The sequence below is a fragment of the Sorex araneus genome, chromosome 9 (assembly GCF_027595985.1).
Source record: "Sorex araneus isolate mSorAra2 chromosome 9, mSorAra2.pri, whole genome shotgun sequence".
Lineage (NCBI taxonomy): Eukaryota > Metazoa > Chordata > Mammalia > Eulipotyphla > Soricidae > Sorex > Sorex araneus.
The window spans coordinates 10,615,337-10,634,899 of NC_073310.1; the positions used below are offsets into that span (position 1 = coordinate 10,615,337).

The window sequence follows — 19,563 nt, forward strand, 5'->3', positions numbered from 1 at the left end:
CCGCTCACCCCTGTCCTTAGTGACCCTCGGTTGGGATTTGTCCAATGTGTTCTCGTGTCTAGATGCGGCTGGTTGGGGACACAGGGTTTGGGGACGGAAGATCATGGTGGAAATTGTCCTTGTCATCACCCGACCAAGTTCTGTTGATTCACCTCGGGGCCACTTTGCAGAGGAGACGGGGAGGGGGTGCTGAGATGGCCACGCTGCCCAGACTCCCCCACCCCTCCAGCCCCCCAACTCCCCCTGTCCTTTCTCTCCACCTGGGAGAGGGGTCCTGGGTGTGAGTCGGTCTAGCATGAGTGGCCGCACTCTGACTGGGGCCCAGAGTTCACTCCGGGTCAGCTGGACGCTGAGCTGGTCCCCCAAGGAAAGGCTTTTCCTGGTGAGCCCCAGGCTAGGAGTCCTGAAAGGGTCTTCCAGATGATGAGATAAAAACCATGAACAGCCCTTAGTAGCAGACAGGTAGACTGAGGCTCAGAAAGGGACATGACCAATAGGCTTGGACCAGTCCCCATTGGGACCCGGTATGCTTCATGCCTCTGCACGTGTGGGCACTGAGGCCTGTCCAATATGGTGGCCATCGCAGTCAATAAGTCAGAATTGGGGTTCTTGGTCCCATCTCTGGGTCTCACATTCCATGGTTACATGAGGCTGGTGGTCACTGTCCGGGACAGGGACACTGAGAGCATCTCCACCCTCTGGACAGTTCTATGGTGCTGAGCCGATCAGGATGGACTGGAGCCTGCCTGGGACCTGCTGCCCCGAGGCTGGTGGGGGCTGTCAGATCTACTGAGGGGGCCGAGGAGATCGTCCAGGGCCTTTGTCTTGCTCTGCACACGGCCGACTCTGGCTCCATCCTCTTAGGGTCCTGTGAGCACAGCCAGGAGTGACTGTGACCACAGAGCCAGGATAAGGGCCAGAGAAAGTGCAGTGGGCAGGGTGCTCCCCTCACACACAGCTGCCCCAGGTTTGATACCCAGCACCCCACTGGCCCCCAAGTACAGCCAGGGTCATGCTTTGCATAGAGAAAAAAATAACCCCTGAGTCCCTCAAGGTGTGACCTAATCACTGAGAGAGACAGAGACAGAGACAGAGACAGAGACAGGCAGACAGAGTAACAGACAGAGTGTTCTAGAAAAAGGCTCTAGTTTTAAACAGCGGCGGCCGGCGGATGGACAGGGAGGTGCTGGGGGGCTCGGTGCTTCCTCTGACGAGCCAGCCCCACCCGACCCTCTGCTCCTCACCCGTGAGACTCTGGCTGAGTGAGTCTCTGCCGAGGAGAGCCAGTGAGGAGACCGTGCGGCTGGAGGCCAGGGCTGTCGGGGGACAGAGACTCAGAGACGCTGAGCCCGGCGCAGGGTGAACACCAGGAGGTGAGGGGGTGGGTCACTCTGGGTCCCACGGGACTCGCCCTCTAACTCACAACCAGGACTGGAGGGAACGAGGCAAACCCACGACAGGGAAGGACCTTCTAGTGTTCAGGACACAGAGATAAATTGATCTCTAGGCTAGAAACTTTCTCTCTTTTTTTTTAATTCTTTATTATTGAATCACCGTGCGATAAAGTTACAAGCTTTCATGTTTGAGTTTCAATCATACAATAATCAAACACCCATCCCTCCACCGGTCCACATTCTCCACCGCCAATACTCAAGACTTTCTATAGATGCTTCATTGGGGGGTAGGGGAGGTTAGAGACCGACAGATCCTTCTCCCGAGGTGACACTCAATCCTGACAGTACTTCTTTCTGTCCAGGTTATAGTATTTTTCTTGGGGCCTTGGGGCCTTGATAAAGCACATGGCTGCAGTGCGGTCACAATTGCAGATGAAATCCTCGCAAGGATTGCTCTCGCCTGGAAGAGCAAGCAGAAGAGACAGTTGTCGGAATAAAGGGATAACAAGTTCCAGTGCCAATTGAGTGCTAATACATGTATTGATTCAAAGAACAGGAATGACAGCTACACAGGCAATGTGACTTTGGGGACTGTGACTAAAAATGTGTTGCTTATGTGAAACCCCAGTGGAACCCGGCAGCCTGTGCTTCCCCAGGTGGTCGCAGGTGAGGCTGCTCATAATCCTGCGGGAAAGTCTCTCCTCTGTCCCTCACGTCGCCAAGGGGCTCACTGCCTCCAAACCCATCACCATAGCGTGGATGACACGGGCAAGGAACTGTGAGGTCAGGAAACACTAAAACATATGCTCAAGGCACAGAGCACTGCACGCTTCCTCCTCCTCTTTGTTCTCCTCCTCCACCTCCTCCATCTCCTCCTCTTCTCCTTCCCCCCCAGTTGTGATCAATCTTACCCCTGGCTCTGAGGTCAGGGATCTCTCTTTGTGGGGATCAGAGGCCCATATGTGGTAGTTCAGGGGATTGAATCTGGGTCCACCACACACAAAGCAAGCACCCTACACACTACACTATCACTGTAGTTTTGGCGTTGGTTCCAGGTTCAATCATCTGCACCCAATCTGATCTCCTGATCCCCTAGTACACATTCAGGAGTAGGCCCTGTATACTACTGAGTATGGCCTCAAACCAAAATAAAACCAAGGGGCCGGAGCGATAGCACAGCGGGTAGGGCGTTCGCCTTGCATGCGGCCGACCCAGGTTCGATCCCCGGCATCCCATATGGTCCCCCAAGCACCGCCAGGAGTAATTCCTGAGTGCAAAGCCAGGAGCAACCCCTGAGCATCGCTGGGTGTGACCCAAAAAGCAAAAAAATAAATAAATAAAAATAAATAAAATAAAACCAAAAACAGGGCAGAAGAGATGGTACAGGCGATCTCTCACATCACATATGGTCCCCCTATTATTACCAGGGACTCTCCTGATGAGCACAAAGCCAGGAGTCGCTCATGAACAGCGGGAGATGTGTCCCCAAACAAATCAAACACCCAAACACCTGTGTAGTGACGTGGCCCAGGGGCAGAGCACCTGCCTTGGGGGCAGGAGGTTTTGAGTTTGATCCCAGTTGCAGCCCAATATCCCCGAGTGGCATCCATGTGCCCCTGCCCTTTGTGACTCCAAGTGACCCCAGTCATCACAGGAGTCATAGCCACTAGCTATAAGGAGAGGAGTTCAGAGAGGAAAAGGAAGAAAAACACACACCGCCTCTTGTCACTTAGTGCCTGGGCAAGTGGCTAGGTCTTCCGAGGCTGAGTTTCCTCTCCAGTCAGTGGGGACAACAGCTCTGCCTACCTGTGGGGCTGTTTCAGCATAGGATGGGACCAGGCACCTGGGGAACCAGGAACCGTAGCTGAGAAGGGGCTGCCCACTGTGGGCATTGCTGTGAAGCCCCCTCAAGCCGGCCACAGTCAGCCAGGAGGTAAACTTACCACTGCAGGTGATCACAGAGGCGGCGCAGAAGTAGGAGTAGGATTTAATGTAGGTGTCCAGGGTAGAGCTGCAGTTTTCCATCTCTGTGGCTTGGTTCCAGCAGCTGTTGAGTTCCTGGCAGCACCTGGAGAGGGGGAAGATTGGGGGATCAATCAGCCCTCGCTCACCCAGGTACAGGTGACACGACCCGGAAGGCATAGATCCATTGGTTGAAAATAATGACATTTTATGGCGTTTACGGAAGACAGCTCACAGATGGCGTAGGACAACCTCCCCTAGGCTGCTGCTGAGGACACAGATGTGAGCATGGCTAGCGGACAGCGGAATGGGGCTGTGCAGCCATTACAGCGTCTCGCCTCCAGAGGGCAGCAGCACCCACGCCTTGGAGCTCGGATTCTGCTTTCATCCTTCAGAGAAACTTCCAGTATGGTTCTCTTGAAGGTTTTGCTTTCTGGGAGACACCCAGCAGTATCCAAGGATCACTCCTCTTCCTGAACTCAAGAATTATTCCATCTGGTGTTTGGGGGACCAAGTGGGGTGCTGGGCGGGCATCCAACCCGGGTTGCTTCCGTGCTGTCGAATGACACTAGCTATCACGGCGTACCTAGTTCTTTCCTTCTTATGACAAGAAGTGAAGACCTGTGCTACCATCCCAAATGTCCCTCCTTCCTCTCGATGCTTCGCCTTGAGCTCCGTGCAGTGGACATGTGTCCCTCCCACAAGCTTGTCGCTCCTCCTGGCCATCCCACACTCACCTGTCCTGTTCGTCCACGGGGGAACCCGATTTACCCCCACCACAGTAGCAGCCATACTTGATATAATCTGTTGGAGGTATATCAGGGTCCAGACAGGCGACCATTGTCGCCATCTGCGGAGAAATCCCCACGCTGAAGACATCCTCTGTGGTGGCCACTGCGAAGGACAGGGAGAGTTGAAATCCCTCCTGGTGGGCTCTGCTGTGCCTTACACACCCCTGCATGCTTCCCTCTAAGCCCTCCGCACCTTGCAGCTGCCTATCTTGAAGAGTGGAATCTAGGGGCTGGGGCCATAGCACAGCGGGTAGGGCATTTGCCTTGCACGCGGCCGATCCAGGTTCAATTCCCAGAATCCCATATGGTCCCCTGAGCACCGCCAGGAGTAATTCCTGAGTGCAGAGCCAGGAGTAACCCCTGTGCATTGCTGGGTGTGATCCAAAAAGCAAAAAGAAAAAAAAAGTGTGGAATCTAGTATCTACTAAAATAGTATTTCTCTCTCTCTCTCTCTCTCTCTCTCTCTCTCTCTCTCTCTCTCTCTGTGTCTCTCTCTGTCTCTCTCTCTCCCTCTCTCTGCTACTGTTTTGTGGCCTAATCTTCCTATGCTCAGGGCTTATTCCTAGCACTGTACTCAGGACTTAGTCCTGGCGGGCTCAGTGGAACAATGAGATGCTGGGGATTGAACCCTGTTGTTTTTACAAGTAAATGTCCAAACCAGTGGACTATGGGTCCAGCCAAAAGTTTGACCTTTTTTACCTTTGTTTTTTTTTTTTTACCAACTGTACTATCTGACCATCAATCTAGTTTTTGTTTAGTTTTTGTTTTTGCTTTTTGAGCATGTCCAGTGCCTCTCAGGGATCACTCCTGGCAGTGCTCAGGGGATGATGGACAGTGTTGAAATTAAACCGGGGTTGGCAAAGGCTAGCTTTAGTAGCATTCCCACTCCCCAGTCCTGGTTTGTTCATCTATTTATGTATTTTGTTTTGTGTTGGATGTCGTATTGGATATGCCAAAAACAGTAACAATAAATCTCACAATGAAGACGTCACTGAAATCCGCTCGAACAAATCGATGAGCAACGGGATGACAGTGTTGGATGTCAGATTCCAGTATCTGAAGCTGGAAGGGGGAATGCGGCTCTGGGGGGCAGCCCCAAGTGATGGGTCTCCTAGAGAGTTTTCCCCAAGGAAGCTGTTGGCTTCATTGTTTACCAAATAGTGTATGTTTCACCAACAATCTCAGAAATGCAAAAATTTGATCTACAGAAAGTTTGTTGTTCTCCTCACGTTTACTTGTTCTAAGGGATACCTACAGCAAGTGAGGGCAGTAAGGCTGTCAGTCAGAGTCTCTTAGCCCCTTAATGCATGCTTTCTCTCTCTGATTTTTTTTTCCTATTTGGGTCACACCTGGCAATGTACCAGGGGTTACTTTTGGCTCATACACTCAGGAATTAATCCTGGCAGTGCTCAGGGGACCATATGGGATGCTGGGAATCGAACCCAGGTCGGCCGCGTGCAAGGCAAAAGCTCTCCCCGCTGTGCTATCGTTCCAGTCCCTCTCTCTGACTCTATCTCACTCTTTTTTTAAAAAAAAATTGAATCACTGTTACATACAAAGCTTTCATGTTTGAGTTTTAATCATACAATGATCAATCATACACCCACCCCTCCACCATGCACATTCTCCACCAATATTGTCCCCAGTATTCCTACCCTTTCATACTCCTCCCCCAGCCTCTATGGCAGACAATTTCCCCCATACTCTCTCTCTACTTTTGGGCATTATGGTTTGCAATACAGATGCAAAGAGGCTATCACGTTGGGTCCTTTTTCTACTTTCAGCACACAGCTCCCATCCCCAACGAATCCTCCAACCATCACTGACTTAGTGATCCCTTCTCTATCCCAGCTGCCTTCTCCCCCAGCTCATGAGGCAGCTCCCAACTATGGGGCCATATCTGGGGCCCTTGTGCTGCTGTCGTTGGGTGTCAGTCTCGTATTATGTTATTTTATATTCCACAAATGACCATAGTGGGTGCTGAGGGCTGAACACGCCATCTGGCTCTGCTTTCATTCTGGTCCCCTGAATTGATTAGTTTATTTAATATGATTTAGGTCACACCCAGTGCTGCTAGGGCCTACTCCTGGTTCTGTGCTCAGGAATCACTCTTAGCAATGCTTGGGGACCATATGACATGCCAGGGATCAAACCCAGATCAGCCACATGCAAGGGGCAAACATCCGACTCACTCTACTAGCTCTCTTCGGCCCCTTTATACATACATACATATCTATATACACATACACATACACACATACATATATATATATACACATATACATACATATACTGCACCATACTATTGCTCTGGCCTCATTAATATATTTTTAGGGGGGGCAGCCAGGTGATTCGAGTCCTCAGGTTATGACTAGAGATACTCAGCTGGGGTTGGTGCTCCCTGGAGATGTGTTGCTGCTCGGAGTCCAACAGTGCTCAGGGGAACCCCAGGGCCATTCTTGGTGGGGATGGAGGGGGAGGGGGGCCACCATGGGACTCGGGGTCTCCTGCACACAAGCTTGTGCTCCAACCCTTTGACTGTCTCCCTGACCCCACACAGACATCGGTAGGCCTCGGGGGAGCCCCAAATAAGGGCCTCGGCTCTGTCTCCTGTAAGTGGGGGCCCCTTCCTGAGCAGGCATCTCTTGGCCGAATGCGGGGGGAGGCGGGGGGTCGCCTACCTGAGAGCCAGGCAGCCAGCACGAGCAGCTTCATCTCGTCTCGGCGGGGAGGAAGAAAGCCCTGAAGCCGCCCGGGCCTCCCTCCCTATATCTGCCCACAGCCCCCACCAACGCCGGTGTTTGCTCTGCTCACCGCTGACTCAGAACGAACTTGATGGCCAACAGCCAGTAGGTGCTGGAAAGGACTGGAAGGCCTGCAGGCCCTGCCAGCAAGGGTCATGGGGACGGGCCTGTTGGCATCCTCAGAACTTTCTGGTGAAAGGAGCCATTTCTGGGGTGCCCATTCTTGAGTCCCCACAGCCTCCAGCTCTCTGCACTCGCCCCGGGGGGAGAAGCCAAACTCCCGTGGGACATCGGGGAAAAGGGGGTTGACTGGAAGTGCCCGGCTCAAGCTGTGGGTCTCTTCCCTCGCGTGGGGGGAGACGGGCACTTGGAGGAAGCAACTCAGAGCTGGGGAGGGACCAGCCTGAAGTGTCCCTGCAGCCCGGGGAGGAGGAGCCGCCGTGGGTGCATCTGAGTCTGGGGCTGCTCCTTCCCCTCTCTCTCCCCTACCCGGCCCCTCCTTCCCACCACAGTGTGGCCTGGAATTTCCAAGGCCAGGGTCTCACATGAGGAACAAGAATAGGTCTTTTAATGATGAGATCAAAGATCTTTATAGGAAGTTTTGTGGGTGGGGAGGTTTTGGGCTTAGCCAGTGTCATCAGGAACTACTGCCAGTTCCAGGCTTGGGGGTCCCCATGGGTGCTTGGGGGTCCATGGGGGGCCTGATACCTAACTCTGTGGTACTCAGGTTACTCTCGCTTGTGCTGAAGGATCACACCTGGTGGGGTTGGGGGGCCCTGTGGGTGCAAGGCTGGAACAGGAATCAGCCGTGTGCCCGCCAGTGCCTCAGCCCCTGGACTCTCGCTCCAGCCCCTTCTGTTGAGTTTGATGTGACCTTTGTAACAGCCCTGTGAATGATGGGAGCCTGTGGCTTCAGGTGAATAATTCATTTTCTTATACAACCACCCTTAAGGATAAAACCGTATGGTCAGTGAACCAATATCAACATAGTTTTCCTCCCAACAGTCTGTGGGAGACACCTCAGGGCTGTGCTTCTTCAGAGTCCCCTGCTTCATACCCAGTGTTCCCTTCTCTGTCCCAGGGGCCAGGGCTGCTCCTCCAGCTCCTCCTGGCCAAGGCAGCATCTTTGCCTCTTGTGTCATTAACCTTGATGAAGGGGACATGTGCTGCTCACCTGTATCCTTAGTGACCCTGGGTTGGATTTGTCCAATGTATTCCTCAAGTCTAGATGTGACTACTTGGATACACAGGGTTTGGGAACAGAAGACCCAGTGGAAATTGTCTGGTTCTTCAAACAAGTTTTGTTGATTCACCTCTGGGCCACTTATTGAAATGCATCTAGACTGTGAACTGAGCTGAAATATTAGAAATCCAAAACCGTATAATCATATAATCTCCATTCTCAGCAATGGTAAACAAATTATCAAATGATGCCTTTTCGGCAGGTTTGATTGTTGGGGGAAAATTTCAAATAATAATAGTGAGTTCTCTGTTGAAGGATTGAATGTATTGAAAATATAGAGAGAGTAAAGTGAAGATCATTAGCCACTCAGGTTGTGGGGGTAGGTGTGGGAGGGGCGTATATTGGGGTTCTTGTGGTGGAACATGTGCACTGGTGAAGGGATGGGGGTTGAATCATTATATGACTGAGACTTAAACCTGAAAGCTTTGTAACTTTTTTCACGGTGATTCAAAAAAAAAAAAACTAAGAGAGACAGAGAAAGCGACAAAGAAAGAACCAGAGAGACAGAGATGGAGAGAGACAGAGAGACAAACAGGCAGAGTAACAGGCAGACAGAAGTGCTATAGAAAATAGCTCAAACATTAAACAGTGGCGGCGGCAGATGAACAGGGAGGTGCTGGGGGGCTCGGTGCTTCCCCTGATGAGCCAGCCCCGCCCGACCCTCTGCTCCTCACCCGTGAGAGCTCTGCCGAGGAGAACCAGTGAGGAGAACGTGCAGCTGGAGGCCTGTGTAAAAACACAAAAAAGAAAAAGGAAGAGCACTTCGCCGCGCCTGCCGCCCCAGTATGACCGAGGAGGACAAGGGAGCTGCTTTGGACACCAGCAGCCCACTGGACAACTTGCAGTATGTGAACTGAGCGTTTCCGCCAGGCCGCCCCTGCGGGGGCCCAGTATTTCTCTAGGTTTTCCCATCTTATGAGCACCATAAAAGGGTAAAAGATTGTAGCAATAGAATTGCAGGCAGAATTTTCCCTGGACTTTATACAGAAACCCAAAACCGCTCGGCCGCTGCCGTGGCAGCGCGACCTAATATCATCTAATCATCAGCAATATGAAATGGTTCCCTCTTAACGGGTCGGACTTTGGTGGGAAACCCTAACAAGAATAGTAAGTTTTTTGTTGAAATATTGAAGGCAACCAAAGTGGTAGCCATCTCTCTAGATTGAACTAAGCCATACACCCACGCCAGCTGAGAAGAAATATCCTTCTTTCTCGGGAAGAAACGCGGCGTGGCGTTAACCATAGTATTATGTCCATTAAGTTGACACGGACCTGGTGGCATGGGAATGGGATACAAGGGAATAAAGTATTATGTACATGGAACAGCGGGACGCTGGTGGAATCTCGAGCCGGGGCAGATACCAGCGCACTACTTTTGGTTCCAGAAACTGCAGACTTTCTACCAGACTATCAACTAAGCCAGAGCCCCACGCCGGCTGATGACGGGAAATAACCATCTTTTTCATTTTTTTTTCCCTTTGTCAGGCAGCGTGGTGAATACTAAACAGGCATGAACTCGGTGGCGCGGGACGAGGGGGAAAAAAAATAGTAAAGTTATGTAACAAACAGCGGGACTTAATATCTCTACATTCTCAGCAATGGAGAACTATCAAATGCTTCCTTGACAATAGGACTGTCTTTTCTTTTTTGGGGGAAACCCCAGCAACAACAGCGAATTATGTGTTGAAACATAGAATATAACCAAGATAAAGCGTAAATGAAGTCAAACTTATCACTTACAAGGGCGGAGAGGGGGGGCGGGAGGTATACTGGGGTGGTTGGTGATGGAATAGGGGCACTGGTGAAGGGAAGGGTGTTTGAGTATTGTATAACCGACATAATCCTGAGAACTATGTAACCCTCCACATGGTGATTCAATAAAATTTTTTTAAAAAAAGGAAGGGGCGAAGAGCGCCTCACCGCACCAAGCAGGGACAGGGCACAGGGCAACGGTGCTGACTCTCCCGCCACCCAAGTTCGGTAGTCTCCAGCCGCTTCCCCCCGCCCCCCGGGGGAGGTTGATGGCGATGATGAGGCAGGCAAAGGAAGGAATGGAGGCAAGATGGTTGGTCTCAATCGCAGTTTATTCCAATCTCTCTATACACTCCCATCTCTCTCTCTGCTTCTTCCCCATCCCCCTCATACAGCCACCTTAAATCCCCCCTGCATCCAGCTCCGGTTATGCATAGGTGTGGTTACAATCAACAGGGGGTAAAGTTCTATCCCTTAGGGGATGCTTTCACTAGGACAGAATTTCTTTCAGCAGGACACCTGCCCAAGAGCGGAATCCCATGGGTGTGTTGCTCCTCTCTTTGTCCAACTAACATATAAGTATTCATATTATAAGTCATTTTGTATGGACATAGCAAGAGATGCATTAAGCTTATAGAATTGCTCTCCCGGGGTCACCTCGATCTCAGACTACAGTGCTCAGGCCAGATTAGTCTTTCCCAGCCCTAGCAGGGTCCTAGTCTTACCGTTGCTTCTGGATTATGACATGACATGTCCATGAACAAGCTCTTAACATATAGTTAAGCATTAGGCGCTTTGGCCAGGCCCATCTCGATGCCAGGGTAGCACACAACTCACCGCTTGCCCTGGGTCCGTCCCGTCCCTTTGTCGGGACCCTGCTTTTGGGGGTGCTAGGAAGTAAGGGCAGCTGAGGCTTAAGTCCAGAAAGCAGATGCCCGGGAATGAATAATATTTGAAGCCAATTAAATCCCATGTTGCCAAAGCATATTAATAAATGTCTTTCTTTATCCATACAAAAAAGGTATTGTTTTAAAGTAAACTATTCAAAAGACATAAGAGAGGAGAAAGACAATATTAACTTACAATACAAGTTCACTGTCCTAGCAAGGTCTGACCTTACAAATTAACAGAGTTTGATTAGGGGAAGAGCAGATAAACTCGTAGAAGTGATTACAGATAAACAAAGGAATGGGAGTGACTCGGGAGCACTTTGATGGGCGTGACTGATATACCTAAGCTCCTAGTGGCAAGGGGAGCAGGACATACCAATGTAGTCAAGAATTGTTTATAGATTATTACCAGATAAGCCCAAACTCTGTGGCAAGGGAGAAAGGACAAACCAATGATATCCAACAGAGGCCAGGGCTGTCGGGGGACAGAGACTCAGAGACGCTGAGCCCGGAGCAGGGTGAACACCAGGAGGTGAGGGGGTGGGTCAGTCTCGGGTCCCACGGGACTAGCCCTCTAACTCACAATCAGGACTGGAGGGAATGAGGCAAACCCACGACAAGGAAGGACCTTCTAGTGCTCAGGAGATAGAGATAAACCGATCTCCAGAGTCGAGACTCTCAGCGGATGCTTTATTTCGGGGAAGGGAAGGCAGGAGGCGACAGATCCTCCCTCAGAGGCGACGCTCAAGCCTGACAGTGCTTCTCTCTGTCCAGGTTATAGTACTCCTCCCGGGGCCTCGGGGCCTTGGCAAAGCAAATGGCAGCAGCGCGGTCACATTTGCAGAGGAAATCCTCGCAAGGGCTCTTATAGCCTAGAAGACCTAGAGGAAGAGACAGTTGTCGGAATAAAGGGATAACAATTTCCAGCGCCAATTGAGTGCTAATACATTTAGTCATTAAAAGAACAGGAATGACAGCTACACAGGCAATGTGACTTTGGGGACTGTGACTAAAAATGTTTCTTATGTGAAACCCCAGTGGAACCCGGCAGCTGTGCCTCCCCAGGTGATCGCAGGTGAGGCTCTCATACTCCTGTGGGAAAGTCTCTCCTCTGTTCCTCACGTCGTCGCCAAGGGGCTCACTGCCTCCAAACCCATCAACCACAGAGCGTGGATTACACGGGCAAGGAACTGTAAGACCGGGAAACATTAAAACATATGCTCAAGGCACAGAGCACTGCACACTTCCTCCTCCTCCTCTATGTTCTCTCCTCCTCCTCCTCCTTTCCCCCCAGATGTGATCAAGTCTTACTCCTGGCTCTGAGGTCAGGGATTTCTCTTTGTGGGATTCAGGGGTCCATAATGGTAGTTCTCGGGATTCAATCTGGGTCCACCACATGCAAAGCAAGCACCCTACACACTACACTATCACTGTAGTTTTGTGTTCGTTCCAGATTCAGTCACAAGCACCCCATATGATCTCCTGATCCCCTAGTACACATTCAGGAGTAAGCCCTGAATATTGCCTGGTATAGCCCCAAATCAAAACCAAACAGGGGACTGGAGCCATAGCACAGTGGGTAGGGCATTTGCCTTGCACACGGCCAACCTGTGTTCGATTTCCAGCATCCCATATGGTCCCCCGAGCACCAGGAGTAATTTCTGACTGCAAACCAGGAGTAACCGCTGTGCATCGCCAGGTGTTACCCAGAAAGAAAAAAACAAAAAACAAAAGAAAGCAAAAAGCAGGGCAAGAGAGTTCATATAGGAGCCTGGTTTGCTGTCCCACACCAGCATGGTCCCCTGAGCATCACCAGGAGACACTCCTGATGAGCACAGAGCCAGGAATATCTCATGAGCAGCGGGAGATGTGTCCCCAAACAAAATAAAGCACCCAGGGGCTGGAGCAATAGCACAGCGAGTAGGGCATTTGCCTTGCACGTGGCCGACCCAGGTTCAATTCCCAGCATCCATAGGGTCCCCTGAGCACCGCCAGGGGTGATTCCTGAGTGCAGAGCCAAGAGTAACCCCTGTGCATTGCCCGGTGTGACTCAAAAATAGAAACAAACAGACAAACAAAAAACAAAGCACCCAAACACCTGTGTAGCGATGTGGCTCAGGGGTAGAGCACCTGCCTTGTGGGTTTGACCCCTGGTGCTGCCCTCTGTGCCCGAGTGGCATCCCTCTGCCCCTGCCCTTTGTGACTCCAAATGACCCCAGTCATCACAGTAGCCATAGCCACTAGCCACAGGCAGAGGAGAGCAGAGAAGGACAGGAAGAGAACAGACACCACCCCTAGTTCAATTTAGGTCCTGGGAAAGTGACTCAGTCTTCCGAGGCTGAGTTTCCTCCCCAGTGAGTGTGTGCAGCAGCTCTGTCTCCCTGTGAGGCTGATTCTGGGTCAGCCTGAAACAGGCACCTGTAGCTGAGAAGGGGCTGCCCACTGTGGGTATTGCATGAAGCCACCTCAAGATGCCACGGTCAACCAGAAGGTAAACTTACTATTGAAGATGACCTTAGAGTCGTAGCAGGAGATTGGGAACAATAGAAAGTAGCTTTCTATGAGATCGCTGCAGTGTCCCAACTCTATGGCTTGGTCCCAGCAGCTTCTGTGTTCCTGGCAGCACCTGGAGAGGGGGAAGGATGGTGTGGGGGGGGGGCGGTCAACTAGCCCTCAGTCCCCCAGGTACAGGAGACGTGACCCGAACTCATCGGTCCTTTGTTTGAAAATAAGGAGTTTTGGGGGGCTGAGCAATAGCACAGAAGGTAGGGGTTTGCCTTGCACGTGGTAGACCCGGGTTCGATTCCTAGCATCCCATATGGTCCACTTAGCACTGCCAGGAGTAATTCCTGATTGTACAGCCAGGTGTAACCCCTGTGCATCGCCACTTGTGACCCAAAAAGAAAAAAAAAAGAAAAGAAGGAGTTTTATGGCGATTACTGAATAGGGCATTTACTGAAGACAACTCACAGATGGCGTAGGACAACCTCACCTGGGCTGCTGCTGAGGGCAGTTGTGACCACGGCTAGCCGACAGCTGATGGGGCGGTCTCTCTACGTTCCGCCTCTAGAGGGCAGCAGCACCCACACCTTGGAGCTTGGATTCTGCTTTCATCCCTCAGGAACTTTGAGTCTAGCTCTCGTGAAGGTTTTGTTTGTTTAAAAAATTACCAATTTTTATTTGTTTTCTGGGACTCCTTCAGCAGTATTCAAAGATCAAATTTTCCCCTGCACTCAGGAATGATTCCATATGGTGTCTGGGGGACCACGTGGGTTGCCGGACATCGAACCCAGTTGATTTCATGCAAGGCAAATGACACTTTTTACACTGCACCCCCAGTTCTTTCCTTTCTATGACAAGAAGTGAATGATGGTGCTAACCTCCTGAATGTGCCTCCTCCCTCTCGGTGCTCCCCCGGGAGCTCCCTGCACTGGACCTGCCTCATACCACGGGTGCGACACTCCTCCCGCCCATCCCACACTCACCTGTCCAGTTCGTCCACCGGAGAACCTGATCGACCCCCACCACAGTAGCAGCCGTACTTAATGAATCGCGTAAAAAGTATCTCAGGGACCAGAGAGGAGATCATTTTGTTCAATTGCTGAGTAGTTCCCAAGCTGACGACGCCCTCTATGGTGACCACTGCAAAGGACAGGGAAAGCTGAAATCCCTCCTGGTGAGCTCTGCTGTGCCTTACACACACCCCTGCATGCTTCCCTTGGCCCTCCGAACCTTGCAGCTGCCCCCTTTAAAGAGAGGAATGTAGTAAAATAGGATTTCTCTCTCTCTCTCTCTCTGTGTGTGTGTGTGTGTGTGTGTGTGTGTGTGTCTATGTCTCTGTCTCTCTCTCTTTTTTTTTTTTTTGCTATTGTTTTGCGGTCTCATCTGGCTCTGATCAGGATTTACTCCTGGAGAGCTTCGTGGAACAATGAAATGCCAGGGATTGAACCTGGGTTGCTTGAAGCAATGCAATGACCAAACAATGGACTATGGGTCCAGCCAAAAGTTAGACTTGTTTTACCTCTTTTTTGATCAACCGCACTCTGACTTCCAACACAGTTTTGGTTTGGTTTTGGTTTTGGTTTTTGGAACTGTCCAGTGCTTCTCAGGAATCAGTCCTGGCAGTGCTCAGGAAACCATAGATGGTGCTGAAATTAAATCAGGACCAGCAACATGCTAGGTCAAGAGCCTTCCCCACTGTAGCACTGTAACACTGTCGTCCCGTTGTTTCTCAATTTGCTCAGGCAGGCAAATTATTCCATATGCAACTTCTCCATTGTGAGACGTGTTGTTACTGTTTTTGGCATATCAAATATGCCACGGGTAGCTTGCCAGATTCTGCCATGCTGGCGGAATACTCTTGGTAGCTTGATGGACTCTCCAAGAGAGATGAGGAATTGAACCCAGTACGGCCGCGTGCAAAGCAAATGCCCTATCCACTGTGCTATCGCTCCAGGTCCTTCCCCACTGTACTATTCTCCAACCCTGAATTATTTATCTATTAATTTATTTTGTTTTGTGTTGAATGTCAGATTCCAGTATCTGGAGCCAGAAGGTGGAATGGTGCCCTGGTGGGCAGCCCCAGGTGTTAGGTCTCCTGGGGAATTTCCTTGGCTTCATTGTTTAACCAACCCGAAGTGCATGTTTGACAACAATCTCAGGTTTGCAAAAGCCTGAGCTAAATAAGCAATGTTGTTGTTCTCCTCCTCTTTACTGGTCCTAGGGGATACCTACAGCAGTGAGGACAGTCATGCTCTCTGTCCCAGAGTCGCTTAGACCCTGATGCCAGGCTTTGTCTCTCTTGTCCTCTCTCTTCTTTATATTGAATCACCATGAGAAAGCTACCAATCTTTCATGTTTGAATTTCATTCATACAATGATCAAACACCCATCCCTCCACCAGTGCACATTCTCCACCACCAATGTCCCCAGTATAATGTCCCCATTCTACCCCTCCCCCTGCATCTATAGCAGACAATTTCCCCCATACTCTCTCTCTCCTTTTGGGCACTATGACTTGCACTATAGATACTGAGAGGCCATCATGTTTAGTCCTTTATCTACTTTCAGCACACATCTCCCAACCCGAACAATCCCTCCAACCATCATTGACTCAGTGATCCCTTCTCTATCCCAGCTGCCTTCTCCCCCGGCTCATGAGACAGGCTTCCAACTCTGGGGCAATCTTCCTGGCCCTTGTGTCAACTGTCCTTCAGTGTCAGTCTCATATTATGTTATTTTATATTCCACAAATGACTGGAGTCATTTTATGTCTCTCTCTCTCTTTTTTAATTTTTTGGGTTTTTAGGTCACACCCAATGATGCTCAGGGGTTACTCCTGGCACCTGCACTTAGGAATTACTCCTGGCAGTGCTCAAACCAGGGTCAGCTCTGTGCACGGCAAATGCCCTACCCGCTGTGCTATCACTCCAGTCCCATGTCTCTCTATTTGTTTCTGACTCATTTCACTTAGCATGGTACTCTCCATGACCATCTACTTAGAAGCAAATTTCATGACTTCATCTTTCCTAACAGTTGCATAATGTTTCATTGTGCAGAGGTACCAAAGTTACTTAAACCAGTCATGTTCTCGAGCACGCGGGTTGTTTCCAGATTCTGGCCATTGGGAACAGTGCTGCAATGAGCAGACAGGTTCAGAGGTCATTTCTACGTTGCTTTTTTGCCAGGAATTGAACCCGGGTCGGCCATGTGCAAGGCAAACGCCCTCCCTGCTGTAGTATCATTCCAGCCCCCTTGATATATTTTAGGGGCCACCCATAAAGTCCTCAGGGTTACGACTAGAAGTACTTGGCTGGGTTGGTGCTCTGGCCTGGGGATTGTAGCCGCTCAAGCTCAGTGTACCCAGGAGCCACCACTGAGGATTCCTGGCGGGGACGGAGGGGGAGGGGGACCACGATGGGACTCAGGGTCTCCTGCATACAAGCCTGTGCTCCAACCCTTTGACGGTCTCCCTGACCCACACAGACACCGGTAGGCCTCGGGGGAGCCCCGAATAAGGGCCTCGGCTCTGTCTCCTGTAAGTGGGGGCCCCTGCCAGAGCAGCAGCTCTTGGCTGCACTCGGGGGGAGGTGGGGAGTCGCCTACCTGAGAGCCAGGCAGCCAGCACGAGCAGCTTCATCTCATCTCAGTGGGGAGGAAGAGAAAGCCCTGAAGCCGCCCGGGCCTCCCTCCCTATATCTGCCCACAGCCCCCAACAATGCCGGTGTTTGCTTTGCTCCCAGCTGACTCAGAACGAACTTGATGGCCAATGCCAGTAGGTGCTGGAAAGAACTGGAAGGCCTGCAGGCCCTGCCAGCAAGGGTCATGGGGATGGGTCTGTGGCATCCTCAGAACTTTCTGGTGAAAGGAGCCATTCCCGGGTGCCCATTCTTGAGTCCCCACAGCCTCCAGCTCTCTGCACTCGCCCTGGGGGGAGAAGCCAAACCCCCGTGGGACAGCGGGGACAGGGGGGCTGACTGGAAGTGCCCGGCCCAGGCTGCGGGTCTCTTCCCTCGAGTGGGGGGAGACGGGCACTTGGAGGAAGCGGCTCAGAGCCGGGGAGGGACCAGCCTGAAGTGTCCCTGCAGCCCGGGACGAGGAGCCGCTGTGGGTGCGTCTGAGTCTGGGGCTGCTCCTTCCCCTCTCTCTCCCCTACCCGGCCCCTCCTTCCCACCACAGTGTGGCCTGGAATTTCCAAGGCCTGGTCTCACATGAGGAACAAGAAACAGTTTTTTTCCCCATTGTTTGTTCAATTGCTATTTACTTCTTTCTTTTTTTTTTTCTTATTGAGTCACCATGAAAAACGTTACAAAGCTTTCAGGCTTAAGTCTCAGTCATACAATGATCAAACCTCCATCCCTTCACCAGTGCACATGTTCCACCACCATGAAACCCCGTATACCTCCCATCCCACCCCCGCCCACACACACACACACACACACACACACACACACACACACACACACACACACACCTGTGTGGCTAATGATCTTCACTTTACTCTCTCTTTACTTTGATTACATTTAATATTTCAACAGAAAACTCACTATTATTATTTGGAATTTTTCCTGAACAATCAAACCTGCTGAAAAGGCATCACTTGATAATTTGTTTTCCATTGTTGAGAATGAAGAGTATATGAGGTCGGTTTTGGATTTCTGGTATTTTAGTAATTAAGTTCAGAGAAGTTTCTGCCAGAAGTTGCATCGCTGCAAGCTCGTACCTCTGGTTAGTGGGTCTATAAGATGGCGGTCGCCACGCCACTGGCCAAAGGAAAGGCCGAGAGAGATAAACCTTCCCCTCCAGTGGCGGCATGGGGTCGCAGCTCAGTTCACAGTCTAGAGGCATGTCTGTAGAAGCTGCTGGGTGCTGAAAGTAGTTAGTGGGCCTCCGGGATCCTGGTCTTTCAGGAGCAGAGGAGCCGTTCCTGTGTGTCCGCTTGAGGTCTCGTCTGGGCAGGAAGCCAAGAAATAGTTTTTTTTTTTTTTTTTTGCTTTTTGGGTCACACCCGGCAATGCACAGGGGTCACTCCTGGATCATGCACTCAGAAATCACCCCTGGCGGTGCTCAGGGGACCATATGGGATGCTGGGATTTGAACTCGGGTCGGTCACATGCAAGGCAAACGCCCTACCCGCTGTGCTATCGCTCCAGCCCCCAAGAAACAGGTTTTTTAATGATGAGATCAAAGATCTTTATAGGAAGTTTTGTGGATGGGGAGGGTTTGGGCTTAGCCAGTGTGATCAGGAACTACTACCGGCTCTGGGCTTGGGGGTGGGTGCTTGGGGGCCCATGGGGTGCCTGATACCTAACTCTGTGGTACTCAGGTTACTCTCGCTTGTGCTGAAGGATCACACCTGGTGGGGTTGGGGGGCCCTGTGGGTGCAAGGCTGGAACAGGAATCAGCCGTGTGCCCGCCAGTGCCTCAGCCCCTGGACTCTCGCTCCAGCCCCTTCTGTTGAGTTTGATGTGACCTTCGAAACAGCCCTGTGAAAGATGGGAGCCTGTGGTTTCAACTGAATAATTCATTTTCTTATACAACCACCCTTAAGGATAAAACCGTCATGGTCAGTGAACCAATATCAACATAGTTTTCCTCCCAACAGTCACGGGAGACACCTCAGGGCTGTGCTTTTTCAGAGTCCCCTTCTTCATCCCCAGTGTTCCCTTCTCTGTCCCAAGGCCCAAAGCAGTGTCCAGGGCTGCTCCACCCGCCTGTCCAGCTCCTCCTGGCCGGGGCCGTATCTCTGCCTCTTGTGTCATTGACCTTGACAGGGGGACATGTGCTGCTCACATGTATCCTTAGTGACCCTCGGTTGGGATTTGTCTAATGTTGTCTTCGAGTCTAGATGTGACTACTCGGGCACCCAGGGTTTGGGAACAGAAGACCCAGTGGACATTAATTGTCTGGTTCTTCAAACAGGTTCTGCTAATTCACCTCTGGGCCACTCTGCAGAGGGTTCCGGGAGGGTTGTGCTCAGATGGCCAGGCCCTGGCTCCCCCACCCATCCATTCCCCCTCCCCTCCCCTCCTCTCTCTCCACCTGAGAGAGGGGTCCTGCTGTGTGAGTTGGTCCAGCATGAGTGGCCGCACTCTGACTGGGGCCCAGAGTTCACTCCGGGTCAGCTGGACGCTGAGCTGGTCCCCCAAGGAAGGGCTTTTCCTGGTGAGCCCCAGGCTAGGAGTCCCGAAAGGGTCTTCCAGATGATGAGATAAAAACCATGAACATGGGCCGGACTGATTGCACAGCGGGTAGGGCATTTGCCTTGCACGCGGCCGACCCGGGTTC

General features: G+C 51.4%; 2 protein-coding genes across 2 annotated transcripts; both read right to left on the bottom strand.

Annotated features, from left to right (window-relative positions):
• Positions 1-1,726: 1,726 nt before the first annotated feature.
• LOC101540453 (phospholipase A2-like) lies at positions 1,727-6,862 on the bottom strand. Its single transcript, XM_055147099.1, has 5 exons — positions 6,829-6,862; positions 4,094-4,250; positions 3,592-3,648; positions 3,338-3,462; positions 1,727-1,854 (listed from the first exon to the last, which is right to left on the bottom strand). The coding sequence occupies exons 1-5, from the start codon at positions 6,860-6,862 to the stop codon at positions 1,727-1,729; spliced, it is 501 nt and encodes a 166-aa protein (XP_055003074.1).
• A 4,658-nt stretch (positions 6,863-11,520) lies between these two features.
• On the bottom strand, positions 11,521-16,915 carry LOC129407012 (phospholipase A2-like). The gene is made up of 4 exons (XM_055147100.1): positions 16,882-16,915; positions 14,262-14,418; positions 13,278-13,402; positions 11,521-11,657 (listed from the first exon to the last, which is right to left on the bottom strand). The coding sequence occupies exons 1-4, from the start codon at positions 16,913-16,915 to the stop codon at positions 11,521-11,523; spliced, it is 453 nt and encodes a 150-aa protein (XP_055003075.1).
• Between the last annotated feature and the right edge of the window lie 2,648 nt (positions 16,916-19,563).